This window comes from Podarcis cretensis, assembly GCF_951804945.1.
Source record: "Podarcis cretensis genome assembly, chromosome: 5".
In the NCBI taxonomy this organism is placed as follows: domain Eukaryota; kingdom Metazoa; phylum Chordata; class Lepidosauria; order Squamata; family Lacertidae; genus Podarcis; species Podarcis cretensis.
Window position 1 is genome coordinate 29,913,176 of NC_137174.1, and position 27,957 is coordinate 29,941,132.

Here is a 27,957-nt window from a genome sequence, read left to right on the forward strand (position 1 = left end):
AGATGGCGCTGCTGTTATGACCCGCCAAGCAAAGTGGCGACGGAATACGACGTAATGCAAATCGAATGACGGCTTTCCTCATAGGATTCTTCGCTTCTCGATCGTTAGGGAGGGAGGGGCTTCCCTTGACGCATGCGCGCCGTTACTTCCCTTCCTTGTTTTGGAGACGGCGACCCCATCTTCCCGGAGCACGTGTACGAGGGAGGGGCGGAGAAATCTCACTTCGAGACGTCACCGAGGTGCGCGGCGCCCGAGTGAATCGCCCCCTCCAACCCGTCCTCGCTCGCGCTCCACTTCGACGCATGCGCCGTACCTCGATTATCCGTGTGCGCGGGGTGTCGGAGGGGGTGGGGAATGTGCCGGAGGAGTTTGAAATGGCCCCTGTGAGTCCTCATTCGGCCCGCGCCAGGTAAAGGGTCGTCGGGGTTGAGGCGCGTCAAAGGCGCCGAGGCCGGGTTGGCCGTTTCAGAAGTGACGAGCCTTGAGGTTTCCGACAGCGGCCCTTGGGCGGGCTGGGCAATGCGAGAGAGGGAGGCTCTTCTCCCCGGCGGCAGGCAGGCAGGCAGGCCTCTGCCCCTCATTGTTGTTGCAGGAGGAGGAGGAGGCGCGTCTCCCGCTCTGCTTTCTCCTCGCGCCCCTGTCCCTCCACCTGAGGAGGAAGAGCGAGAGAGCTGGCTGGCAGTTTCGCCCTCAAAGGCCTCTTGTCTGTGTCCCCGCCCGCCCGCCCTCCATCCACCTCTTCTCGCCCCCCACCCCGCGTGCCTCGCATGCATGGGGAGCGCGAGAGCCACCCAATAGTTACTTCTTTGTTTCACTCCGTGAATTTCCTCCACTCGCATTCTCTCGTTCCTTATTTGTAGGCCTTGTTTGTGTCGCCCCCCCCCCACCAACGTATCCCATTAAATACAATATATCTTCCATCCTGCCGGTGAGGTTTTCTTTGCAAGTGGTTCACACAGGACAATTGGACGTGTGATTGCTAAGAAGCGAGTCGGACTGAGCTCAGTTAAGCTGGCTGTCAGGTGCTCGCGACCTCAGTCTGCCTACGTGCAGGTTTCTAGTGGACGTTGCTTTTTCTCTCTCCCGCGCTAACTTCTCGGGAAACTTCCGTTTTCAAGAGATTGCTTTTCATCTTTATTCTCCGAATACATATTGCTTTGGAATGCAGTCTCCGTTTCTGTCTCAGGCCTAAGTGTTTCAGTATACCTGGTATTTTCCCCTGCTCTTTCGCACAGCAGCTCCAGTCGCTGGACTCCCCTAGGTTCACAATCGCTGATATTTACAGTGCAAAGACCTGTTCTTTAACTGCGGTGCCATTTTAAAGTCTGCAAGTCAATTAAACTTCTGTGAACAAAGCGATAGCGTTGCTCTTGGTAAGGTGCCATATTATGTTGCAGATGCATCCACACCTTGAAAGATGAGCTTCTAGAAGTCTTTGTTACAGCTACGTATTGAACTTTTGTCAAAAACCAGGTTTTTTAATGCATTTACTTAGAACATCCAGGTGTTTATTTGCCTATGACTTTTGTGCAATCCTCCCCAACCAAAGGTTAGTTTAATAATTGTACTATTGTTAATTTACTTTAAAACGTTATTTGCCACATCACGCGTTGAAAACCAGTCTGTCTAATCTGGAATAGACTTGCATTAAAATAATTTAAGTGTTAGTGTGGTTTTCATAAAGTTATTTATTTTGATAGGTCACAGTTGTAGAAGACTAAAACAGCAAAAGAATTTTGTCGCTCACCATGGCTCAGTTTGGAGGACAGAAGAATCCCCCTTGGGCTACCCAGTTTACAGCCACTGCAGTATCTCAACCAGGTCAGCGTTTATATTTCTTTTTAACCAGTAACCACTGCCTTAGCTTCAATCTGACATTCTTCAAGGTTTCATACTTTTTGTCAGAGGAAACCAAAATAAAATAAATAGTTCAAAGGGTTTTAATTGATAAATTGGATTGATTAAAATGCTTTGTCCAGCCAACAAGGTGATCCTGTTTAATTAGCAGAACTATTTAAAAAAAAATGTTTTAATAAGTTCATTAAAAATGCATGCCATCAAACACCTTAAATGAATAATTTATTCTGATGTGACAGATGAGGAATGCTTCTTCTAAGATTTTGCCACACACATATGCATTATCATAAAGATGGTGTGCTTTTTTCTTTAGTAGTATTTATTTTTCATATGCATATATATGTGGATTTAATAATTTTATCTAGGTGACATCCCTAAAACTCAGCAATTCTTAAATGTAGCATTGTGTTTATATGGAAAGGGCAGGAAATTTGCTTTGAATACATCATGCTTTGAATACATATTGGTGCCCCTGTTATACAGAGACTGGATTTAGCTTGAAATAGTAAGTAGCATATTTTGCTAGTTGTTGAGCCAACTATGCTTTGCAGTATCCCACATTCAAACAAGTTATTAAAACAGGAATGCTACATTTCTTCAGAAGCATGGTTTTCTTCCTTGTTCCCAAGGTGGTTTTTTTGCTGCTTAAAAGGGAAGAACCTGATAATTTTTACAGACTTGGGCCTTCAGCTGGTATTTTTCCAACTCTGTTTTCAAAGTTTCTGTAAGTGTTTAAGAGTTTGGAACATGAAGTTCAAGGCTAAGAATGCTTAGCTGAACATATCAGAATTTGTCTAATATATGGTCACTTTACAAATAATATTTTGCTTTCTGTTAGTGCCCTTAGGTAAAATGGAAATAAAATTGAATGAGGTCTAAATTACAGAAGCTTGAAGGACCAGTAAAATTTGAGAATGAGCAGTTTTAACTGTGAGGCCTGAAATGAAATGAAATTGTTAATTGCATAATTATTTCTGGGCTTTCCCCTCTAAGCATGTGCAGCACCTCTTCCATGATCATGATGAGGCTTAGATGCTGCTACTAAGCCCAAATAATATACCATGTTATTTACCATGTTATAGTTTCTCTTCTTCCCTCTCCCCTGCTGCATCTATTAGCTGGCAGTAGCAGGTGCTTGCATACTCTTATGGTGCATCAGTTGTCAGCTCCATTTTTATTCTTCATATATTTTGTAACAATTGTTTGAATAAATGCAGAATGATTTATATCATATACTGTTTTGTTAATTGTTAAGTAGCACATTATATCTTTAAATGTTTAAGTTACAGTTTGATACATCAGCCAGTATTGCATTTATTTTCCTCAAAATGTTTCTTCCTTGGCTTCAAAAGATCCAGAATTCATCTATATTTAGCATCAGATCATTAAGTCTGTAATGTGGTTTGAAAATGGCCTGTGATCTGGCACACCAAGAAGTCTTGGCATAAAGCATACTCCATCCTTAATTTCCTATAACTGAATATACCTATTAGCTTTAAGGCTAGGTTTTTATTATTGCTCTCAGTTTTATGTTCCAAGTGAAGAGTTGCTGAAGACTCCATTGCTTTGTTGCTTTGGATCTATCCTGCCAACTGTGTGTGTTAAGCCCCATGTAGTAAACATGAGCTATAATATTCTTTGGCTCTAAACTAAAGTAAAGTTGAACCTTTTCTGCATTTGAACAGCAGCTCCTATATAAAAAGTGCATGTGCTGTATATTGGGGTGCAAGGAAGAGCCATTTCCCCACAAGCTTTGACTTACAGGAGGAAATCCTTAGTGCTGTTAAACCCCATGTTTGACCATGATGAGACTGTACTACCCACCGACCCCAAACTAAGATGTCCTAATGCTTAAATCCTACATTTTCAGCTGCTCTTGGTGTTCAGCAACCATCCTTACTTGGAGCATCTCCTACAATATATACACAACAAACTGCATTAGCAGCAGCAGGCCTCAGTACTCAGACACCAACAAACTATCAGCTCAGTCAGACAGCTGCTTTACAACAGCAAGCTGCAGCCGCAGCAGCCGCATTACAGCAGGTAAATGGAACTGCATCTGCTGACTCCTATTTTTGTGCAGCCAGTGAGTGGCAACTTCAGTAAAACAAGCCGAGGTCCAGATAAACTTTATAATCTGCTTTGAGATTTTTATTTGTAAAATGATTTTACTATTGTTTAGATACTGAATGCTATATAGTTTTTATGTAGTCTGTCATGTCTAGGGCTTTCTTGTCGTAATTACACTGAGCCTCTGTTTGGTGTTCTCAAAATATCACATACCCTCAGAAATAGGGAAATCTTTTTAGTAGGGACAAATGTTATTTGTTAGTGTCTTTCTCTAACAATGGGTACCGAAAAAGACGTTGGAAAAGCTAATAAAACACTAAATCACAATTCTGTAAACTAGAGTAAAAACTAGTGATGCATCAGATTTTAATGCTTAAAACATTTTTGGAGAAAGTTAGGTTTTCAAGGGATTTGGCAAGTACCTAAACACATTCACATACCCCTTAGTGCCTTTCCCTAGTTCTTAAGTATGTTCGTGGTTATTATTATTATTTGTTAGTCGCTTTATACAAAACTCTCAAACATATGCTGCTGGTATAGCATAATTTCGTTCCTCACAGTATGATCTTCACTATAGCAACGTGATTGGATTTGGCTACGTGATGATGTCACTGAAAGTACCACAGCCCTCACTTTGCTTTTATTCTTGAGGAAAAGAAGAAACATTTGCCTGTTGCGAAAGCAATTAGTCTGTTCCCAGCCAAACGATGCTGGTGATTTCTTGATGCACAGTACTGGCAAGCAATGACTTGTGTCCTGATCCAGTTCTATTTATATATTAAATTTGTACCCCACCTTTCATAGTTATGTGTGACCAGTTGCAACAGAATATAGATGAGAATGTGCATCCTACTGATACTGTAGTGTAGATCAACTGCAGCTGTATGCAGATGTTGTCCTTGCCACTGTTTTCAATGGGATGTGTTTCCAAATGTGTGGACATTCTCTTATAACTAGCAAACAGCAAATAGATTTGAGTGAAGGAGTGATGGCCTAATTCACCTTCACATATTTGCAAAGTGGTTTGAATAATTGCAGAAAAGTAGGGGGCACTCTTCACAGGGAGTGAAAAGTTTCATGCAGGGCTCCTTTTGCTTGCCACTAATAAAATCATTACAGCATATCTGTCCCCTGTGGTTTAACCCAAATTAGGTCAAACTAGGATGTGTTAATGAACTAGAATATTTAATCTGCAGCTGGCATAACTGGGTGTTGTGATCTTGCGAAGCTCTTGTTCATTTCATTAAGGCTTGCTTATGGATATTTCATAGCAGATTGTACTCGGCATTTGTTAATTTAGTTCATGTTGTAATATCTAGACTGATTTTTAAAAAACAATAAATGCTTTTCTGAGAAGATACAATACTGTTTTGTTCAGCTGATGAAATAATAGAAATGCAAGTATCGTCTTTTTTGTCTTAAACTTTATTTCTACAGTTTGGTTTTGCCATATTTACATTTCTCTGAGATTGTAGTATACAGATATATCTTTTTGGAGTACTGTCTAGTTATCAATTCTGATTCTGTTTTTCAGCAATATTCACAACCACAGCAGACCCTCTATAGTGTACAACAGCAGGTTTGTTCACCTCTTTGTGTGCATATTGTCAGTCTCTTATCTGCTCTGTCTGAATTGGTCCATAGTCTTCCAGTTCTGGGTGATAGCCCAAAAATGTATTTGTTTTATGTCGTTAAATACAGAAATGATTGAAATGTTCACATTAACTGACATGTAAAACCATTTATCCACCAATATACCTCCCTACTTAACGTAGCCTCACTTTAACATATCCTCCAACACTCATAACGTGGTGGAGGATTCAACAATGAAGTCTTATATTCCTCCTCCCAGTGTCACATCAGACTGAGCAATTTCAATATATGCTAACAAACTGTAAGACCATGTACATTTTTTAAAACACACACACACACACACACACACACACACACACACAGAGAGAGAGAGAGTCTCTCTCTCTCTCTCTCTCTCTCTCTCTCTCTCTCACACACACACACACACACACACACACACACCAGCATATTTTCCCCACCCAAATAGCTACCTTATCATAGTGGGTTGTATCCAACCGCAGACTTCTGCTTGCTCAATGGAACTTTCCCCTCTTATCTCTTTCAGCCTCCCCAGCCCACAACCTCAGAATCTGCTCCAGAGGGTTGAAAGACAATTCAGAGCAGATTCTGAGGACATGTGGGGAGACGAAGAGGAAGGGAAAGTCTCACTGTGAGCAGATCTCTGCAAATGCAGTGTGATATGCAACCCTATGTGTGCAAATTGCTGTGCCCTTATATTTGAATCTCTACAGAACCGTAGTGACTTAACTAAGGAATCTTGGAAACTGTTTTTCTGCTGTGATGAAACTGATCTATATTGTTGTCAAAAAAGGGTTCATTTGCTGGGTTCTTTGAGAAGAGTAATGAGGAGACAGAAGTTGGTCTGAGTATGGTAATGAGGGAAGTGGATGTACCCCAACCCTCATATATTGTCTTGGATACTAAGAAGGGGGAGGATTGGTCTTGCCTTATCCTTTGTATCACATCTTCCCCCTGAACCTCAGCCACTGGGGCGATTCAGAATGAGCCACAAAATAGAGGCACATTATAATCTAGAATTAGTGGATGGGATAACTATATTGGTAGTGTTGGAAAATGTGCTTTCAAGGACTCATCTTTGGACAATAGACATCTGCTGTTGATACATGGCGATCTTGCCCTGCCATTGCCATTTTTAGTCTTGATTCATCCCGTATTACATAAAAGGGAAAATCCCAAACCCCAGCCACTGGTCTGTGTGGTTTTATGGAGTTGTGGAGCCACTGCTGTATCCACAGCCCTACCATGCCAGAGCAAAAGTTGTGGGGGTAGGGTGATAGCTGCAGGAGCCTGAACTTGACGCAGCCTGATGCCATCACACAATGGTAATGATATCTGCTCAGGATCCAACATACCCTGGGCCAGCTCAGCCCACCCCACCTCCAGAATACTCCAATTTGGGACCTTCGGCTGGCTCCTGCTGGTGGGGGTCTTGCTAGTAAAAGGTAAAGGTACCCCTAACCGCTAGGTCCAGTCGCGGACGACTCTGGGGTTGTGCACTCATCTCGCTCTATAGGCCGAGGGAGCTGGCCTTAGTCCGCAGACAGCTTCCAGGTCATGTGGGCAGCATGACTAAGCCGCTTCTGGCGAACCAGAGCAGCGCACGGAAACACCGTTCCTTCCATACACCCATTCTGGCAGCAAAGTGATGCTTCTGTCCTCCTGGTGGTGGCAGCCGGTGGAAGACCAGTATTGCTGAGCAGAGGGGCACCACCTAATTCATCCCCTCTAAGCCTAGCACAAAGGGAGTTTGGACTACTCTGCAAGAGTGGAAAGCTAAGTGTTCGCCAAAACTGCATAAAGAGCAGCTATTGTATAGAATGCAGGTATAGGCAATCATGAAAACATTTTGCAGCTATTTCTCAAAGCTAAATATGGCTAAAGAGGAAGCTGGACTTGCACAAAGCATAAAAAGTAATTCATGGTCTTGTATTTTTTAAGTTGCAGCAACCTCAGCAAACTCTTCTAACCCAGGTTAGTTTTATTAAAGCTTTCATCACTGTATAATAAATTTGCCTGTGCACTTGTCAGCTCTGCTTTTGTTTAAAGTTTTAAACATAATGGTACCTTTATTATGTCTCATGTAATACAGACAACTGGTAGTTCAGTCCAATGTGTTCTTTATCCCTTTGATTACCTCCCCCTCCCAAACCAAAATATAAGTGCCTTTGTAGTTCTACTGTTATAGAGAGATATTAATTTCATGTCATTAGAAGGGGTATTTCTAATGCATATTTTCTCTTAGACTTCTGTTGATGCTTTTAAGTTTTTTGATATTTACACCAATGGTTAAGACTAGAAACTTAGGCTGCCATTCTGTGCACACTTACTAGGAAGTAATCTCTATTGAATATGATGAAATTTACTTCTAAGTAAACCTGCATAGGATTGTGCTGTAAGTAGTATACAGATATTTGAAGAGACTTTTCTTAGGACAGGAAAGTAATTATTTTATGTTCATAAAAAGTAGTGGACAAAAGGTACATACAGTCTGTCCTCCCCCCCCTCCCCCCCCGGCAAGGCAGCCTATATTGCACTTGAAAATTCTGAAACATTTTGCAGCAATGTAAGATATTCATATTTTTGTCTGTGCTAGTCTTTCAGAAAACGTTTTAAACATATGTTTCAATGTGCATAACCACTTTAAGGAGGTCAAAATATAGCATAGGAAAGAATAGGTTGCCGAAAAGATCATTGATACAAACTAAATAATAGAAGCAAAATTCAAAATCTGGAAATGTTCTTGGAAAACATCAATTACATAGCAACTGAAAAACAATCTCTGCTTCCAGATCATGATTGGTGCTAGTCTGAAGGCATTTCTGTGTTCTGATGTGCATTTACAGTTTTCATGTTTGAGGTTATTTTTATAGAAATACAAATAAGCCTACAGTTTGAGGAAATGATTTGGAAGAAATGGCCACCATAATAAGCAGGTGGGGTTTTTGATATATTGGTTGAACCAGCTTGTGCAACTGCAGTTTGATAGGAGAAAAATCAAGGTTTATCTGTTTTTTCCTCCCCCAATGTAAAAAGGTATAGTTTTTTGCACTTCGTACAATGCAACTTTAGTTCAAAATAATTTTTCAGAGTGTGTGGCCTTTGACACCTGAGACATGTTTTCAGACCCCACCCTATTCTTGTGGATGTAATTTTTAAAAACATTTTAAATACTGAATTTTAAATTGTTGGGACCTGATGGTGAAGAATGGGTAATAAACTGAAAAAATACAAATTATTATTATCATTATTTCAGCTATACTATTTAGAAGATTGTCAATGCTTACATAATTTCATGTTTTATTTTGCACGCAGCCAGCTGTGGCACTGCCAACAAGCCTTAGCCTATCTACTCCTCAGCCAGCAGCACAGATAACTGTTTCTTATCCAGCACCTCGGTCAAGTCAGCAGCAGAGCCAACCACAGAAGCAGCGTGTCTTTACTGGAGTAGTTACAAAGCTACATGACACGTTTGGTTTTGTGGATGAAGATGTATTCTTCCAGCTCAGGTAACTTAATTCTACCATACGTGGACAAGTGGTGATACTGATAAAATGCATGAGAAATAATATAGAGAAAGAAGTTTATCGAGAATTATGGTAGTGTGATGTCTAATAATGCGACTCTTTTCATTTTGCAGTGCTGTGAAAGGGAAGAGTCCTCAAGTAGGAGACAGAGTTTTGGTAGAAGCAACATATAACCCTAATATGCCTTTCAAATGGAATGCGCAGAGAATTCAGACACTACCAAATCAGGTATATACAGTCACTCAGTCTGACTCTTGTCGGCACCTTTAGTGTAAAGCTGATTCACAAGTTGTTCCCTTTTTCCTCCTCGTTAGAACCAGACTCAAACCCAGCCTTTACTTAAGACTCCTCCACCTGTACTTCAGCCTATTGCACAGCAGACTGCATTCAGTGTGCAGCCACAGCCGCAGCCACAGTCGCTGCTACAGGCACAGATATCAGCGGCTTCTATTACACCTTTGCTTCAGACACAACCACAGCCTTTGTTACAACAGCCACAGCAGAAAGGTATTTCTTCAATACTTGACATATATTGGAAGTTTTCTTTTCAAAAAAAATGTAGAAGAATATAACTGACTGAATAGTATCAAGGCTATATGGTCTTCAGTTTACCTTGTAGCTGAAGTGCAAGAGAGATGCTGCATTCTGAAGTCAGAACAAACCATGATTTCTTGTGATGGGAACTTCAGGCTTGCGTATTCCCGCACACGCAGGGTATAGTTGTTAAAGCTTCCAATTGCTGTTTGTAACCACAATTTCCAATTTTATCCCAGTACAGAAAACTGCTTATACAAACCATGGTTATTTAACCAAGTTCAATTCTCATTTAACTAGCTATGATATGTATAAACCACACATTCCCATATTCAGATGAAATGGGAAACTGCCTTGTTGCAAACTGCAACAGGAAACCTTGTGTGCAAAAGGTGGGAATGTAGCTTATAAACCTGACAATCACCATAGCACATTCTCATAATGTTAAACTGGTTTATTATAGCATTGGAATGTAGAACCCAGCCACACATTTTGTAATCAAGGTTCTCCGTGGATATGCTATGATTTTGTTTATAACTATAGTCTAAACTTTGTGTTGCCTGTTAGTATCCATAATATATATGCATTTTAACATCAGCTGTAGAATACCATGCTTCATCCTTCTAAAGAATAAAAGTGAGCCCCTCCATTAAGAACAAGGTACCTCTAAAAAAACATTGTAGCACCAGAATTCATAATCACTTTGTGGTTACTTCTTGCATAAAATAGGTTGGCATTAGGGCTGGTAAATTGACTAGTTCTGTGGTTTCTGAAGAGGTAAATAAAAAATATGGGTGTCATTCATGTAGAGCCTTAACCTTCAAGAGAACCTGTTTAGTGTCTACATAGAAACTGTTGATGTTTTGGACTTTACTTGAGCAATCTGAACTAAGGGGAAGTTACCTTGTTTGGTTTGGTTTTAAATCTGTTTTGCCCGCATGTTCTTTCTTAGGCCTCCTTCTGCTCTGTGGACTTTGTATTTGCTTGCACTGTTTCTGAGGCTCATCCTGTTGTGTGACATCTGGCACAATTGCTTGCTGTTATATGCTCTGGTAGACATTTTCTTGAGTACTGTTGCTCAGTCTTCTTTCCTACAGCTTGAGTCAAATCTAGACCTCTTTTTCTTTGCTGCAGGGAACTGTGGATTGCCCAGTTGATGAGAGTAACCTCTATCTGTTGTTCATGTTGTAGTTTATGGCATTGCCCTCTCACAGTGCTTAATGAGGCAATCATTGTGGAGTTATAGCAACAGAAATAATAGATTGTTGATGATTTGAGGGCCAGTTCAGACTACTTGGCAATTATTTGTGGCCCTTTCCCCCCATCTTGTGTGTTCTTCTGAACAACTGTAATGCTTGAGGGCAAGCTGCATGTCTCTGCATGCTTACTGGTTAGCAGTGACTCTCCAGCATGTAGTCACTGCCTGATTACGTGCAGTTGCTTCCCTATCAGATATTGAGAAGTGTTAAGCAGGGGGCGTGTGATGGACAAACAGCTTCAAAATGAGGACTGGCCTTCAGAATAAACACCAAGAGCAGTATTTTGTTGAAATGGACACTGATTTACACCCCACATTGCTGGAAACTGAATGGTTGAGTCAAAATCTTCCAGCCTGTTAATATTTTCTGAGTAATGTAGGTTTAAAGCATTCAATCAATATAATGTTCTCTTGAACCATTTTGTTCAGAATTGTGTCCCTCCCCTTGAATTCTGTTAAAGTGAAACTAGCTGCATATCCCAGTATGATGAGGCTTGCATTGAGGAAGAAAAATTCATCATCTTGCCTATATAATTTGAAGAGTTAAATGAATGCATCCCATTGGATTAAATATGAGAAACCTTATGTTGCTTATACCTATTGTTATTAGCTGATTGTTGGATTGCGGGGGCCACTAGGGGGCGCATTGGAAGATGGCCGACAATACCATCTCTCCGACCCACATGGGGTAATTAAGAGGCTGTTATGGGAGTAGGCAGCCTCCCTTGTTGCCCCAAGGAAATGGGGAACACTGCCCTTGCCTGCTGTGCCCATAAATCACCCCCTAATTCGAAAGAAGGGGGTGAGGGCCCTAGGCAGAATGTCCCCGTGTGGACCTCGGCTCTCCTGGACGCTGTCTCTGATCGCGCACTAGTTGCAGCAATTTGGAATAACTAATTACAAAAGAAGCAAATGCACATATTTCAAGTGAAGAAGGTGAGTGAAGTCTGCTAATTTAAGTGACCTCTGCGAAAGAAGACGACGGGTTGGAGAAACAGGAATATTTTACGATGAAGATACACCAAAGGCTGGATATGTTGACAACGACGGGACTGAATGGGGGGGAGGAACCTTTTTTACTTTCCTTCTATGTGATTTACAAGAAACCCTCCTCATTAGAATCGTTGGTTGAACTGACCCAAGCAGGATGATTAAGGTCTGTGTGGAGATAAACTTTAACCAAAAGTATGCTTTATGAAGATCGAGAAGCAGTAAGAGCATTTGGGAATGGTGCAGCAATTAATTCAGAGTCGCCATCTTGCCAAAGGATTTATAGCCGGGAGGAAGAAAGGACTTGTTTTCAGACTGCATTCCTAGTGAATCTCCTCAGAGGTTTTGAGAAAGGATGCAGATTGGTGAAGATTAATGACGCTAAGACTGTTTTGATGTATGGAAGTGATGTTATATGGAAAACGTCTGGTTTCACAGCCTCAGCCAGCTACTGGATAAAAAAAAAAATCCACGCAGGATTACAAACTGTTCTAACCAGCTTGCGGAGATTATCAGAGGTCACCAAGAGAAAGGAAAAATATATGAAAATAACAACAAGAGATGTGGAAAAACAGTAAGAAAGGACTGGACAGTACTGTGAACATCATAAGATTAGATTTGTGGACATTAAAACAGCAGTAAGAAGCAAGAAGTTGATTAGATCCCCTTCGAAACTTGAAATATGGGTACCCCCAACAAAAATTTAAAATTCGGCTGTGTAATTTGGAATTTATGTAATTTGGTTTGATTTGATGTGATTGGTCGGTTAATAAAAAATTATTCTTAAAAAAGATTGTTGGATTGCTGCCACATTCATTTCTGCAAAACAAATGAGCAAATGTTCTATGCTATTAAAAAAGCATGAAAACGGATAGTCCAACAAATAAGCTACATTTTTGTGTTATAATTTGCTTACTGATATGAAATTCTTAAGAACTTGTGGGATTTTTTCCCCCTCCTAGCTGGTTTGCTACAGCCCCCTGTTCGAATAGTTTCACAGCCTCAGCCAGCACGGAGATTAGATCCACCACCCAGATTTTCCGGGCGAAATGACAGAGGAGACCCCATGGCTAACAGAAAAGATGACAGAAGGTGTGATACAAAAATTCCTCTCAATTTTCTGTACATATTACAGACAGGAAATAATTTAAGTATTTGAAGTTTGAATGTAAGTACTGTTCAGTTTTGTTAATGATGATTTCAGAATGGAAGTTTTGTATGTTTTGATGTTTGTTGCTATTGGTTCTAGAGTTATAGGCATGTGAGCTCTGTGTTCATAATGGTAGACGCTAAAACAAGACATTTATATTTCACACATGGTTAAGTCGTGAAAGGGAGCGTGAGAGACGTAGGTCACGGGAAAGATCACCCCAGAGAAAACGCTCTAGAGAAAGATCACCTCGGCGAGAGAGGGAACGATCACCCCGAAGACCCCGACGTGTTGTACCCCGTTACACGGTCCAGTTTTCCAAGTTCTCATTAGACTGGTATGTTATCTTGGTGTGAAATTGTGATTTCATATTTTTCTGTGGAAGGTATCTTACTGCTATAAAAGAAGGATGCATTAAATAAACCCAAGAGATTGAAACATAGCTTCATTTTTGTTGACTTTAAAGTTACTTAATGTAACTCAGTTTTACTTGAATGTTGTTCTTTCTCCACCCACCTCCATCCACTGTAGACAGAATATTTTGTGTAAATTAAGGAGATGTGCTTTTTAAACTTTCAGCTACACAATGACCCTCTTTGTATTACACATTTTTACAACCGTGTGGGGTGGCTGTGGACATTGTACAGGAATTTTGGAGCCAGATATGTTTCAAAGTGGAGAGCTGAAACAGTTTACCTGGCAATAAAGCATTAGCTAATCTGTAAGATGTTGCAAGTTGGGTGCAGAATTCAGTGCTTTCAGAATCTCTTTAATTTGAAAGAACATGTTTCTAACCCTTGAAGGGGTGAACAAAGGCTTGAAAATGTGAATGCAGTATTTTCATGACTGGTATAGACTATAGAATTTTGAGAAATCTATGGTACCTTATTATATGATACATTAAGGGTATACACCTTAATAGTGTACTTTCAGATTATCATGATAAAACAGGGAGTTTCTGCCCAACCTGTCTGTACCTCGGCTAAAGCCTGATCAGGGCTGGACTGTAGTGATTTCCATTTACTCTGACAGTTGCCTAACTGTTCAACAGCTTCTGGAGAAGCAACTTACCCTAAAAACAAAAAATGGTGTTGGTTGGGTTTATTTGTTTGTTTGTTGACTGATTAAAACATTTTTTTAATATTTCTGATACTTGATAAAAGTTTAATGGCTATGACAAAAAGTACCGTAGCTTCCACAAAGGGCTGAACCAAAGTTTTGTGAGTCTTGATTTTTGTTTCAAAATTTGCATGTTCTGTTTCAGAGAACGTTTCAACAAGCAAAAATTTTTTTTAAAAAATTGCCCAAAATAACGTTACTGTATTTTTCTTCCAAGATGATGACACTAATGGCTCTGAGCTGCTTTTCAGTAATGTCAAAAGTAGAAGCAAAACTATAAAAAGAGTGTTTGAGCTCAGTTCTCATTCTGCATCTTGCTACTAATTTGCTTTTAAGCCCCAGCTCTTTTTATTGTTGTAAAATATATTTTCTTACTGTTTAAAGCCTTAGCTGTGATATGATGGAACTGAGACGGCGATATCAGAACTTGTACATCCCAAGTGACTTCTTTGATGCTCAGTTTACATGGGTGGATGCATTTCCTATGTCAAGACCATTTCAGCTAGGAAACTACTGCAATTTCTATGTAATGCATAGAGAGGTAGATCCTTTGGATAAAAACACTTCTGTACTGGATCCACCAGATGCCGATCATCTTTACAGTGCAAAGGTATGCCCAACAACCGAAATCATTCCTGCTTGCATAGAAATGTTTGGAAATGCTTCTTTGAAGGGATTCCCATTGTCTTCTGTGCATAGGTTTTCAGTGATGTTACCTTTGTCGCAAATCTTGACTGAACAGTAAGTTCAGTTGGATCAGATTCGGTTTCAACTCTTTTATTCCAGAGTGGGTGACATCTTTCCATGGATTCTTTAGTTGGGCCCTTGGTTCATGTTGTGTGTGCATAAAAGATTGCAACGAACTGTATGTAGCAATTCAAGAAGCTTTGGATCTGCAGGCTACTTGCTAATTTAGACAAGTCTTATTTTGTGCTTTGGGCATGTTAGAAATTTAAAATCAAGTGATGATTTCATTGAGATTTTTGGATATTTAACCCTTCAAAACAGGTGTATCTTTTTTTGACTTTATGCATTATTCTAGACCTATTGAGTTTAGCAGTTAAGTGTAAGATACCAAGCTTTGAATCATAGCTTCGTTACGTTGTCTTGTCTTGTCTTTTTTTTTTTTTTGTCATATTACTTTAACAGGTGATGCTCATGGCCAGTCCTAGCATGGAAGATCTCTATCACAAATCATGTGCTCTTGCTGAAGATCCACAAGAGCTCCGGGATGGTTTTCAACATCCCGCTAGACTCATAAAGGTAAAAATATGCATTTCTAGCAAACAAACATAAACTTAGAAATTTTGCTGGAAAATTGATGCAGGTACAAGCTTTCCACATAGTTTTCTTTATGTTGGGGACATAGAATCCCTATATGGACACAAATAATTACTTTTGAAATGTGTTTTATATATTATTCTTACAGGAGGCCCCCTGTAGTCTCCCATCCAAATTATTAACATGGTTTGCATGTTTCTTGCTCTCAGCACTGCTGAAGCATGTGGTCTTGCAAACCATTCACAGGACTAGTTTCATTTTTAAAAATGGGCTTAGATCTGTTGCATTGGAGAAAGCCCTTTCCTTGTGCATGAGCAGGAGGAGAGAAGGTTCTCGCCAATTCCCCCTGCTCCCAAACTGCTCTGGATCTTCCGTGAGACTTTGTTCACACAACAGAATCTTTAGATCCAAGCTAGTCCGGTGTTTTTTGCGTCTTGAAAGCAAATAACATCACCTTGCGAGAAATGGGGGGGCGGGTTTCCCATAGACACCATGAAACCATCAGTATAATCCTATGCATATTTACTGTGAAGCAAGTTCTCCTTTTCTCCATTGGAACCTACTTCCAAGAAAATACCTTCTTATGTTTCTGTCTAAAATACTTTTAAACTCTTAAGGTTATGTCACTGAACAATTCTATAAGCCCCTGATTTTACAGTACAGAATATTATTTTAATCTGTTGTTTAAAGCATTTTTATATGATGACAGACTGTTCCGAAGTCTTGCAGAATGAATGAGTAATGATGTTTAAACCTATTCCATTACTGAAATGCAATGTGGAAAAACGAAACTGAACTCATTCTTGAGTAAGACTTAGGCTGCAAAACTGTATTCACTTATCTGGGATTATGCCCATGGTAGTCATGTATAGAATTGTGCTGTCATTCTTGCAGATTAGGGATAACTGCTTGTGATGGCATGTAAACTGACAAACAGGTATGTGTAATTTTAATGGGTTGTATCCAATGCAGAATGGACTTCATCACTCTCCAGGGTTTTGGGAGACTGTAGGGCAGGCTTCCTTAACTTCAGCCCTCCGGATGTTTTGAGACTACAGTTCCCATCATCCCTGACCACTGGTCCTTCTAGCTAGGGATGATGGGAGTTGTAGGCCAAAAACATCTGGAGGGCCAAGGTTGAGAAAGCCTGCTGTAGGGCATTCAGAAGAAGAAAGTGGAATCCAGTCGGAAATCATTGCAGCATAGGATTCTACCCTTTTTTTGCAGTTTGGATAATCTTTTTTTTCTTGGAAGGAAAGTGCTAAGTAGCCTTTTCTTCTCTAGTTTTTAGTGGGTATGAAAGGTAAAGATGAAGCCATGGCTATTGGTGGACACTGGTCTCCTTCACTGGATGGACCTGAGCCGGAGAAGGACCCATCTGTGCTGATTAAAACTGCCATCCGTTGTTGCAGGGCTCTAACAGGGATTGATTTAAGTGTATGCACACAATGGTAAGTACTACATTCTTAAAAACATTTTGATGAAATAGCAGCATGCTTAAAATCCTCATGGAAATGATTTGGGCAAAATCAACCACTTCTTTATCAGCAGCTGGTAGTAGCTGTGCAGGCAAACTACTCAAAGTGATATCCTAGTTGACAACGCAAATGTGATTTTGGTGCCAAAAGGTTTGAAGAACAATGCACTTTAAATAATGTGTTTGTATTTGTTGTTTGAACTTTGCAATGCTTGTATGTTAAAATATTCTTTCATTTCACGCATAGCTGGAGGAGATCGCCAAGGAAACTTCATTTCATTATTCTCGTGTTTATAAATAATTAGATGTTTGGGGCAGCCATATTTTCTCTTGGTCAATTTACTACTTGTGTTAATCAGCTGTCGATCGCTTTGTGAATGAGCACCTTCCAACAATAAATACAAAAAAAGAGTTCAACTTTTATCTTTTATTTCCTCCCGAGTCAGATGAAATGGCACATTTTAGTGCCAAGTGCAAAAACAATTGCCTTCAGCTTTTTTAGTATTAAATTTATTCCCTAGCAGATGTCTTATGATGCGTTGTACACAAGTTTTTCAAAGAGAACATATGGCTTTCATATTTTTTTTCTTTAGAAAAAATTCAGGTTGTCGCAGCAAAGTTGCTTTACTTGATGTGCTACAGTGATCTAGGCTCTGTAAAATGTATTGTAGAATTTTTTTTCCAACATGCTTCTTCCCTTGCAACAGGTACCGTTTTGCAGAGATTCGCTACCATCGCCCTGAGGAGACCCACAAGGGGCGTACGGTTCCAGCTCATGTGGAGACAGTGGTTTTATTTTTCCCGGATGTTTGGCATTGCCTTCCCACCCGCTCAGAGTGGGAAACCCTCTCCCGAGGATACAAGCAGCAGCTGGTCGAGAAGCTTCAGGGTGAACGCAAGGAGGCTGATGGAGAACAGGCACTGAACGCTAATCCCTTTTTCTATTTCTGCTTCTCACAGGCGCAGGAACACAGGCACAAAATGCACACCACATGCTACACCGCAAACATACCTAGGAGGAACATAATTGGTAACAATGACTGGTAAACCAGCTTTCAGCAGTGTAGAACTTACTTGTGTTTAATTACAGCTAGTGTACCAACTTAAGTGTATACTGATGCAACAAGTGGAATTTAAGCTGTGCGCTCCATGCACAAATCTTTGTAATCTTAGAACTAGTTGCTGGAATCTGGGACCAGTTATTGAGTTAAGATTTCAGTTTTAAAAGTTGTGTTAAGCATTTTGCCGTTCTACCAAAAAACAAAAAACTTTTATTTTTTCTCCCATGTGTTAGCCTTTTAAAAAATAATATTAATAATGGTATTTTGAAATAGGCAAGACATTGAAATAACATAGCTGAAAAGAATCTTATCTGGCTGATTGGCAACTTGGTAAATGTAAAAAGGTCTAACAAAATGAGGAGTATTTTGGGTGGTTTGAAAATTGGGGGATATCATACACTGTGTGGTTGGTGGTGACCAGCAGTGTCTGTGTGTCCCCGATGATCTTTGTGTTGTTGTTCTTTATCACCCTTTTGTGTTTCACAGAGATGGCTCTTATTGGCTGATGAGAGAGGCACTGTTATAAACTAGTAGAATGTGTGTATGTGGCTTTGTTGAAATGGTAACTTTAGGAGAAGACTGTCTGATGAAACAGTTGTGGCCTTGCCCAGGTCAGCTGCAGAATTTAAGAAAGAATCATATTCATTTTGAAGCTTTCTGAAGGATGATGACTTTATTTCATTTTTTAGGATGAAGAGGAGAAGGATGATGGGGAAGCAAAAGAGATTTCTACTCCTACTCATTGGTCCAAACTTGACCCAAAGGCAATGAAGGTAACCATAGCTGAAGACTTCAGGATGTTTGTATTACATTACAAAGTCTAGTAAATATTGCAGTATTGTTTCTTTTCTGAAGGTAGTGCAGTTATTGAGAATTTGTGTTGCTTTGATCTTTTTAAATGAGTGAAATCTTTGAAAATCACTGATACACATTATATTGGGGCAAATGTATCATGAATTTTAAAAAAATGAAGCTTTGTGATTTTTGCCAAGTTTTGCTTGCCTTATATTTCAGTAATTTGAGATGTGCTTGTCTCTGAATAGGTTTGATTATATAAATACTAAATTGTGAATTGAATGCTCACTGTAATATTTATCAACTAGGTTAATGACTTGCGCAAAGAATTAGAAAGCCGAACTCTTAGCTCAAAGGGCTTGAAATCCCAGCTGATAGCCCGACTAACAAAGCAACTCAAAGTGGAAGAGCAGAAGGAAGAACAGAAAGAATTGGAGAAGTCTGAAAAGGAAGATGAAGAGGAGGAAGAGAGGAAATCTGAAGATGACAAAGAGGTAGAAGTCTAGTGGATTTACAGTCATACCTCGGGTTGAATGTGCTTCAGGTTGAGCGCTTTCGGGTTGCGCTCCGTGGCAAGCCGGAAGTAATGGAGCGTGTTATTTCCAGGTTTCGCCACTCACACATGCGCAGATGCTCAAAATGATGTCACACGCATGCGCGGAAGCGGCAAAACGCGACCCATGCACGCGCAGATGCGCCGTCGCATCATACGTTCCATTCAGGATGTGAATGGGGCTCCGGAATGGATCCCATTCACATCCCGAGGTACCACTGTACTTAGGTAGAAAATGTTCACTAGTAAATGTTTAGTTCATTATTAAGCTGAACTTCAGATGTGTTTATGTGTGATAGGAAGATCTTCATAATGAGAGTTAGGACTGATCTTATGCATGCATACTGTAGTTGTGGGGGGCTGCTTTCTCATAACTTCTTGCCATACCAATCCAAAAGCTACAGGGTTTTGTCTCCAGTGTTACCTAGCCCCTGAGGAAAGGTGGTGGTAGCATGGGAAGGAGCTGCTAAGCCATTTATGTCTTCATCTCTATTTATATGTGCATCTTCCTTGTTGCAATAAACATTGCTAGTGCTAAGAACACAAAATAACAGGGCTTGTTAAGTTACATTAGAGTTAAATAAATTTCCAGCCACAACGTAGTGCTGGTTAGGCCTTTGCTTGGTAGATAAGAAGTATGCTCTCCTTTTCCTCAAATGCTGGTTACATCATCTCTCATCTCCTTATTCTTAGGTGTCTTAGGGTAAGAGAAATTGACCCGATGATCTTGATCACTGAGTGAAAATTTGAACCTGGGTCTCGCCAGTCACTCCCACACTAGGCTGACTCTCCAGGTTCTGTCATGGAGTGTCCCAGCTAGCATGCATATAACATTCACATAGGGGAAGGGAATAGAAGTGTCCAGTAAACAACTGAGTATGTGGCTCTCCCCACTCCCCCTGCCTTTTCACCCTCCTCAAGAAGTAAATATTTGAAGTTCATACTCTGATGTCTCCACTCCAAATTCCTTTTTTCAAATCTTTAGGAAGAAGAAAGGAAACGCTTAGAGGAAGTGGAACGCCAACGTCGAGAGAGGCGATACATCTTGCCTGATGAGCCAGCAATCATTGTGCATCCTAACTGGGCAGCCAAAAGCGGAAAGTTTGACTGCAGTATTATGTCTCTTAGTGTTCTTCTGGATTACAGGCTGGAGGATAACAAAGAGCATTCTTTTGAGGTCATCTCTTCACTTAACTTTCTCCCCTCACTATTTCTGAATAACTACTTGCGTGATCACCCTTCTGATCACACGGCATTGGATACAATGAATTAAGGTGCCCCTGTTCTCTTAAGAGTGCAGCCTTTCTGGCTTCAAGCTTTTGATTTTATGCCCCCATCTTGGTTCTGCAATGAGACAGGGCCAGCTCAATTACTTACGTCAGATTAAGAAAAAAGGACACTGTTTACCAGCAGTACAGCTGTGAAACCTCCATTCATTTGAATTGGATTTGCACCAAGCTAGACTTCTGTGCTCCTGTTACAGTAAATAAATTATGACAATTGTATGCCTCTCTTCTACTGTAGCCTGGCACCATACATGCAGTGGCTTAGTGATCTTCAAGTGGGGGCCTACTTTATAAGAAAGTTGAACTTTGCCATGGAATCAGGGGATATAGTTGGGCAACTCCATATTTTGTAACTTCAGCCTGCCTTTCTGTAAAATGAGGATACGGTGAATTTTCTCACTAGAATTTTGTTTAAGCAAAAGAAAAGATTGTAAACCTGCAGAATTTCAAGAACAAGGTTGATTTTTTATTTCTGCATTCTTTTAATGAACAGGGATTTTGATATTACTGCTTGTATTGAAGTTGAATATTATGTAACTGTTTTCTCAGGTGTTAATCACTTCTAGCAAAACCAGCAAAAAGCCTTGTGGCATGTTAAAGATTAATCTATTATGGCATGAGTTTTCATGGACAGTAGTCCATTTTTTCAGATGTATAAAGTGTTATCCTGCGTTGTAGGTATATTGAGGGTGGGGCATAGTACAAAGTGAGGTAGAAGGAAATGAAATGTACGAAAGTACAAGCAGAGTTAATTACGTTTTAACAAAAATAATGTGAGTGTACTGTTTGTAATTCTGTTTCGGTGCTTTGTTAATTCTAGTTTGTTGCTTCCTGTGCAGGTTTCATTATTTGCTGAACTTTTCAATGAAATGCTTCAAAGGGACTTTGGTGTCCGAATATACAGATCCCTCTTGTCGCTTCCAGATAAGGAAGATAAAAAAGATAAAAAGAACAAAAAAGATGAGAAGAAAGAGAAAAAGGAAGAGCGAGATGATGAAAATGATGACCCAAAGCCTAAAAGAAGAAAATCTGGAGATGAGAGAGAAAGAAAAGATGAGAGGGATGACAGGAAGGTTAGTGGCCATTAGAAGAAAGAACTAATCAGCTGATAAATTAAGAATGGTTTGTGAAGGATGGGCTTGTTACTACATTTCATCAGTTTTAATTTTATTTCTCATGCTGGTTAATTTTATCAGATCTTGCCTGATAGGAATTCTATAACTGATTTCCTCCCCTTACAAGGAGCTCAAATTGTTATATAAAAAAAATAAATCCTACCCTACCCCAGACAATGACAACAACTGGAGCACTGCTTCAGCTTAATAATTTTCTGATTGTTGGTTCACTCTTCAGGGCAAATAGGAAATACAGAAACTTCAGCAATATCATCCGTTTTCACGTCCTCTTGCTAGGGGAGTGGGATTGAATCCCAGATCTCTGTGATTTGTTTTAGAGCCTTTTGCACCAAGGGTGAGATCCAGTGTTTTATGAATGGACTCCCCCTTCCTCTCCTCTCTGTGCACTCCAGAATCTGCTCCAGAGGGCTGAGACTTCTTCTAGAGTGGATTTAGAGATATACAAGGGAGAACAGGGTAGAGGAGAAGGGATAGTCACATTACACAAGCAGAAACGGATTACCCAGTCGGGCAGACACAGTTGGATATCGCCCCCAATTTGTGTGGTTTGAAGGTTTTTAAATTACTGCTGCCAGTTGTTGGATTGTGTTAATATTTATGAACTAATTACAGAGAGAAGATAAGAGGAAGGATGATGCTAAAGATGAAGATGAAATGGAAGATGACAATAACCAGGAAGAATACGATCCAATGGAAGCAGAGGATGCTGAAGATGAAGATGATGGTATATGGGGATGATTACTCTAATTAAAAGGTGGCAGGTGCAGACAAAGGCAAAACTGTAGAGCCCTCAGTTATGTGTGTTGATTTACACTAGTGAATTTGCAGTGAGTAACAGACTGTGTAGGGACGCAGGTGGCGCTGTGGGTTAAAGCCTCAGCGCCTAGGGCTTGCCGATCGAAAGGTCGGCGGTTCGAATCCCTGCGGCGGGGTGCGCTCCCGCTGCTCGGTCCCAGCGCCTGCCAACCTAGCAGTTCGAAAGCACCTCTGGGTGCAAGTAGATAAATAGGGACCGCTTACCAGCGGGAAGGTAAACGGCGTTTCCGTGTGCGGCTCTGGCTCGCCAGATGCAGCTTTGTCACGCTGGCCACGTGACCCGGAAGTGTCTCCGGACAGCGCTGGCCCCTGGCCTCTTGAGTGAGATGGGCGCACAACCCCAGAGTCTGTCAAGACTGGCCCGTACGGGCAGGGGTACCTTTACCTTTACCTTTAACAGACTGTGTACTATACTTCTGTACCTTTTGATGTGAAAATCCAATCTATAAAACTACAATTATTACTTGATTATTGAACCAAAGTGGTCCAGAAGAGAAGTAATATCTTTGGCACATGCGTGTTAACAGAACTTCTTCTGTTTCTTTCTATGTTGTAAGATGCCCTTAACATCACGTGAGCTGTGTGCATCTTCATTCTAAGATATGTATAATAGCAGTATAAAGCGCTAACGTAATATGAATATGCTATGTTTGTTTCCATAGATAGGGATGATGAGGAAATGAACAGACGAGATGACAGAAGAGAGGGAAACCGGCATTGCAAAGAGAGAGCTTCTAAAGATAAGGTATTTAGTGCTGTGAGTTTCTAACTGTGAATCGATGAAGACGCTAGAGAACTGGGAAGGAATAGCCTGTCTGCCAAAACTGTCTTCATCAGTCTTAAGTTCTGAAGTTCTTGAAGGGTTTGTTTACTGGAGATACTGTCAAAAATCAATTGAAGTGAAAACTCTCTCCATATTATGTAATATACTAGTAGCTCTGACCTGTAATCAGTGTGGGAACTAACTCCTGGAAAAAACTTCTGTCAGATCCTGCTGCTCCTATCTCTTGTCCTCATAAATTGTATAACCATCTTTGAAAGTGCTTAGTGTTGAAGCGCTTTAGAAAATTGATATATATGCATATTCCTTTAAGGAAGCTGTACTTCACATATTTTCTAATACTGAAATAACTAATGGATAATAAAAAAGGGGGGAAAGCCTTATTGTTACAAAATGTGTTTTTTAGGAAAGAGACAAAACACAGATGATAACTGTTAACCGCGATCTTCTGATGGCTTTCGTTTATTTTGATCAATGCCATTGTGGATACCTTCTAGAAAAGGATTTGGAAGAGATACTGTACACACTTGGACTGCATCTCTCACGAGCTCAGGTTTGTTGCTAAAGCTGTATGGGAATGAAGCGCTCAGTCTGCATCACTCTGGGGGCGTTTTCTGTGGTTAACTGCAGTATAATAAAGAGAAATAAGACTTGTCCAGTCACTTTTTATACATATGTATTTTCTTTGCTAGAGAAAAGGGAGGAAACAAGGGGGTGTTCATGACGGAAAAAATGATAAATGATTGAAGTCCACATGCATACAGAAGAATTTTATTGTCAATAATTTACGTAAAATTACTCTCTTGCTGTAAAATATTTCAAGCTTTGAGATTTTATTTTTTTTATTTTATTTTTTTGCCTTTTTAAGGTATTGTAGAAATGTATTGCTTATATTTTGCATGAGAATCATGCCTTTGTTGAGCAAACCATTAATGTGAATTTGGTCTCCTGCTATCTTAGGTTAAGAAGCTGCTTAATAAGGTGGTGCTTCGTGAATCTTGCTTTTATAGAAAACTGACAGATACTTCTAAAGATGAAGAAAATCAAGAAGAAATTGAAACTCCACAGGAAGAAATGCTAGGTGACACAATTTTGTTAGCTATGAAGACATGTCTACCATTATGTATGGTGAAATATCTTCTACCTGCGTCACTTTAATAGCATGTACTCTTTCTTCAATGTGGTAGGTAGTAAAGGCTGCAGCAGTGAAATTCAGAGAGGGGACCATTTTGAATGAGCTGAAGTCCCTGTGTGCTATTTGGATCCTATCCTGTTTTTTCCATATTTTGCCAACATGACGATCTCAACACTATGGACGATCTGAAAGTTTTCTGAGTGGGAATTTTGCTCCTTATGTTGGGACTGAGGATGTGGGGGAGGGAAACATTTGTTTCACTCTTGGACTATGCGAGTACACTGGAATTCTTGAGAAAACGTGGGACTTTGCTAATTTTCTACTGTAGGAGTCTTGAAACTCACCAGTCATGTCTGGTGGTGACGTTGATTTTAATGATATTTCTTAACCCCCTATAGGAAACAGGCTGCTGCTACCATCACCTGCTATAAAACAAGAACCAAGAAGCTCAGAAGAAAACGTTGGCCTCATTGTTTACAATGGAGCTATGGTGGATGTAGGGAGTCTCTTGCAGAAACTGGAGAAGAGTGAAAAAGCCCGAGCTGAGATGGAACAAAAGCTTCAGTCACTAGAAGAAAAGACAGGTAAGAGAGTGAGATTTGAATTATTGCTTCACACATTCAGAAAGGTTTATTATTAAAACAGAAAAATACTTTAAAGCCGAACAATTACAATTCCTATGAATTGGGTGGAGTGTATGAATACTCAGGTCTTCTGGCCTGAATAAAGAGGACACATCTTACCAAATCACATTACTAGCTCTGCTGGGTGATACAGCTGTATAATTAGTTACATGGCATCTTTAACGCTATTTGTTCTGTAATGCTTGAAGGAATATAGAAAAACCGAGAGTGTTTTAAAATCTTTTTTGGGGGTTTTCAGATGAAGATGAAAAGACTATATTGAATTTGGAGAATCTGAATAAAGGTCTGTCTGCAGAACTTAAAGAAGTCAAAAAAGATGCTGGCCAGCTACAAGAGAATTTGAAGGCATCAGAAGATACAAATTTGCAGTTTGAGGGGCAGCTGAATAAGACAATCAAAAGTTTGGCTACAGTTATGGATGAAATACACAGTGTTCTTAAAAAGGTAAAGGTTTTTCTAATTCTGGTTGGGATTCAACTAATCTGTTGCATGGGCAAAGCGAGGCCTGCTTCTGCAACCAGACAAACTGCACTTTATTAAACTTTGCCTAACCATAGAGGTGCTGTGGCCTGGAGGGTGTCATGAAGGCCACACAGAGGCCTGTATTTGGATCCTGGGCATGAGGTTCCCCATCCCTGTGAAAGAGGTGCATAAGATTAGGCATTGCATGGAGAAACTGGGTCAGGAGAAGTTTTTTCTCCCCCTGTCATAATATTAGAACTCCTGGGTTCTAACGAAGCCAAACGTTGGAACATTCAGGACAAACGCAAACACTTCACACAGTGCATGGAACTCTCTTCCCCTAAGAGGTAGCGATGGCCACCAACTCAGATGACTTTAAACAAGGATTAGAAAAATGCATGGAAAATAGAGCTGTTGATGGCTTATGTTCCCCTCCACTCTTAAGAGGCAGCTTGCCTCCGAATTCCAGCTGCTGGGAATCAGAAGCAGAGAGAGTGCTGTTGTACTCAGATCTTGATTTTAGATTTTCCTTAGGCATCTGGTTGGTCACTGTGCAAATAAGATGCAGAACTGTGGCCTGATCCAGCAGGGCTCTTCATATGTTTATATGATGAATACCCACTTCCATCAAAAAACAAGCCTTAAAGAGGCACTGACTGTTTACTTGGAGACCCCACTGTGGTTCTTTAGTCAAGCCACATTGCAAGAGGAACAATATAATCAATATCCTTTAGAGCCAATATCCTTTAGAGTCATGTGGAAGATAACACCCAAAAGAACTTCAAGAAATTGAAATATTGCTTCAGTTATATTACTTTCTTGCCAGCCCTGGCATTGAAAGTGTGTATGTGGGAGGGAGAGGGGAAGTGAGGAAGAGGGAAAGAAGAGGGAGAAAAGAGTAGTAGGTTTGGTTTTTGTCTCCTAGCATATTAAAGGTAAAGGTAAAGGTACCCCTGCCCGTACGGGCCAGTCTTGACAGACTCTGGGGTTGTGCGCCCATCTCACTTAAGAGGCCAGGGGCCAGCGCTGTCCGGAGACACTTCCGGGTCACGTGGCCAGCGTGACATCGCTGCTCTGGCGAGCCAGAGCCGCACACGGAAACACAGTTTACGGTCCCTATTTATCTACTTGCACCCGGAGGTGCTTTCGAACTGCTAGGTTGGCAGGCGCTGGGACCAAGCAGCGGGAGCGCACCCCGCCGCAGGGATTCGAACCGCCGACCTTTCGATCGGCAAGTCCTAGGCGCTGAGGCTTTAACCCACAAATATCTGTGATTTCACATTATGTAAAAGAGTAGTATTTGAAATTGTATTAGTATTTGCAACTATTGAAATCTGGTTTTCCTAGGTATTCAGGTATTCATTTTAAGTGTATAGTGTCATAGTTTGGCACTTCAAGCACAAGACACAAGGATCCATTCTTATTAATCACTAAGTGGCTGATGACAGGTGATTAAAAAATAGTACCTGCTGTTAGCATGGGAATAATGCTGTATATGAATTTATACATTACTTAGGGCTTCAGTTGATATAACCCTTCATTAGTGTATTTCCTCCTTTTCTACAGGATATTGTGAAGATTGAAGATCAGAAATCCAAAGAAAATGGAGCAAATGTATGACAAACTTGCTGCTGCTGTGGGGAATATGGTGTCACATAATGTAATATAAATCATGAAACTGGAGTGTATGAAAGTGGTGCATGTTTGATTTGAGTAGTATAAATACCTTAGTCCAAGCAAAGGATGTAAAAAGTTTTATACATGTGCGAGCCTGCTTCAAAGCATTGCTTGTAATTCATAGCTCTCAATTTATTAGACACTCCTTGAGTGAAAATAATTTTGCATTGCAAATATGTTTTAGGGCAAACTTCGTTATAGTTTGAATGCTAATAAAGTTCATCAATTTAATGGAAAGTAGCAAGTATTTAATTACCAAATGTTTTTCTTTTAAAGTCTAGTGGAGACTCCCCCCCCCCCATTATTTATAGAAATGCCATTCTTAGGTTTTTATTTCAGTCTAATTAGCCTTTTTAAATTCAGGTATAAATCATAGCATGCTGCTTAATTTTGCAAGTAAAGGTTTTTAAAGAAAATTTTGAATTTCTTGTCACAGTTTCTTCCCTTTAAATCAAACCTTCTCACTTGGAAGTTGTTCTTATTACTGTTTTGGTGTCCAGTGATTAAGAAAAATAATAAGGAACTTAGCAGAATGGTAAATTGGGATTTATATGAAAATACAGATTGGTTTTGTTATACATTTTTTATTATTACTGTGTTAATATACCAGACACTTTAAGTATGAAAATGTACAATTGCATAACTGGCCAGTAGATGTCACTATAATGCTTTATGGGGGTGGGCGTGGGGATTGCTACTACTTTTTTATGGGCTCTCATTAAACTGGTTGTTTATTT

At 40.2% G+C, this 27,957-nt stretch overlaps 1 protein-coding gene across 4 annotated transcripts; it reads left to right on the forward strand.

Moving 5' to 3' along the window:
- The first annotated feature begins 249 nt into the window (after window positions 1-249).
- CCAR1 (cell division cycle and apoptosis regulator 1) lies at window positions 250-27,957 on the forward strand. 4 transcript variants are annotated; one of them, XM_079976241.1, is made up of 25 exons: window positions 250-383; window positions 1,701-1,821; window positions 3,728-3,900; window positions 5,462-5,506; window positions 7,480-7,512; window positions 8,854-9,047; window positions 9,179-9,293; window positions 9,380-9,572; window positions 12,810-12,939; window positions 13,173-13,334; window positions 14,501-14,726; window positions 15,266-15,379; window positions 16,682-16,848; window positions 17,582-17,792; window positions 18,625-18,708; window positions 19,039-19,224; window positions 20,269-20,460; window positions 21,409-21,642; window positions 22,318-22,429; window positions 23,184-23,266; window positions 23,709-23,855; window positions 24,263-24,383; window positions 24,836-25,021; window positions 25,320-25,525; window positions 27,110-27,957. In XM_079976241.1, the coding sequence occupies exons 2-25, from the start codon at window positions 1,749-1,751 to the stop codon at window positions 27,161-27,163; spliced, it is 3,441 nt and encodes a 1,146-aa protein (XP_079832367.1). In that variant the 5' UTR covers window positions 250-383; window positions 1,701-1,748; the 3' UTR covers window positions 27,164-27,957. The 4 variants fall into 4 exon arrangements, with proteins under 4 accessions (XP_079832367.1, XP_079832365.1, XP_079832368.1 ...); XM_079976239.1 differs by having other exon boundaries at window positions 253-409; XM_079976242.1 differs by having other exon boundaries at window positions 253-409; window positions 7,486-7,512.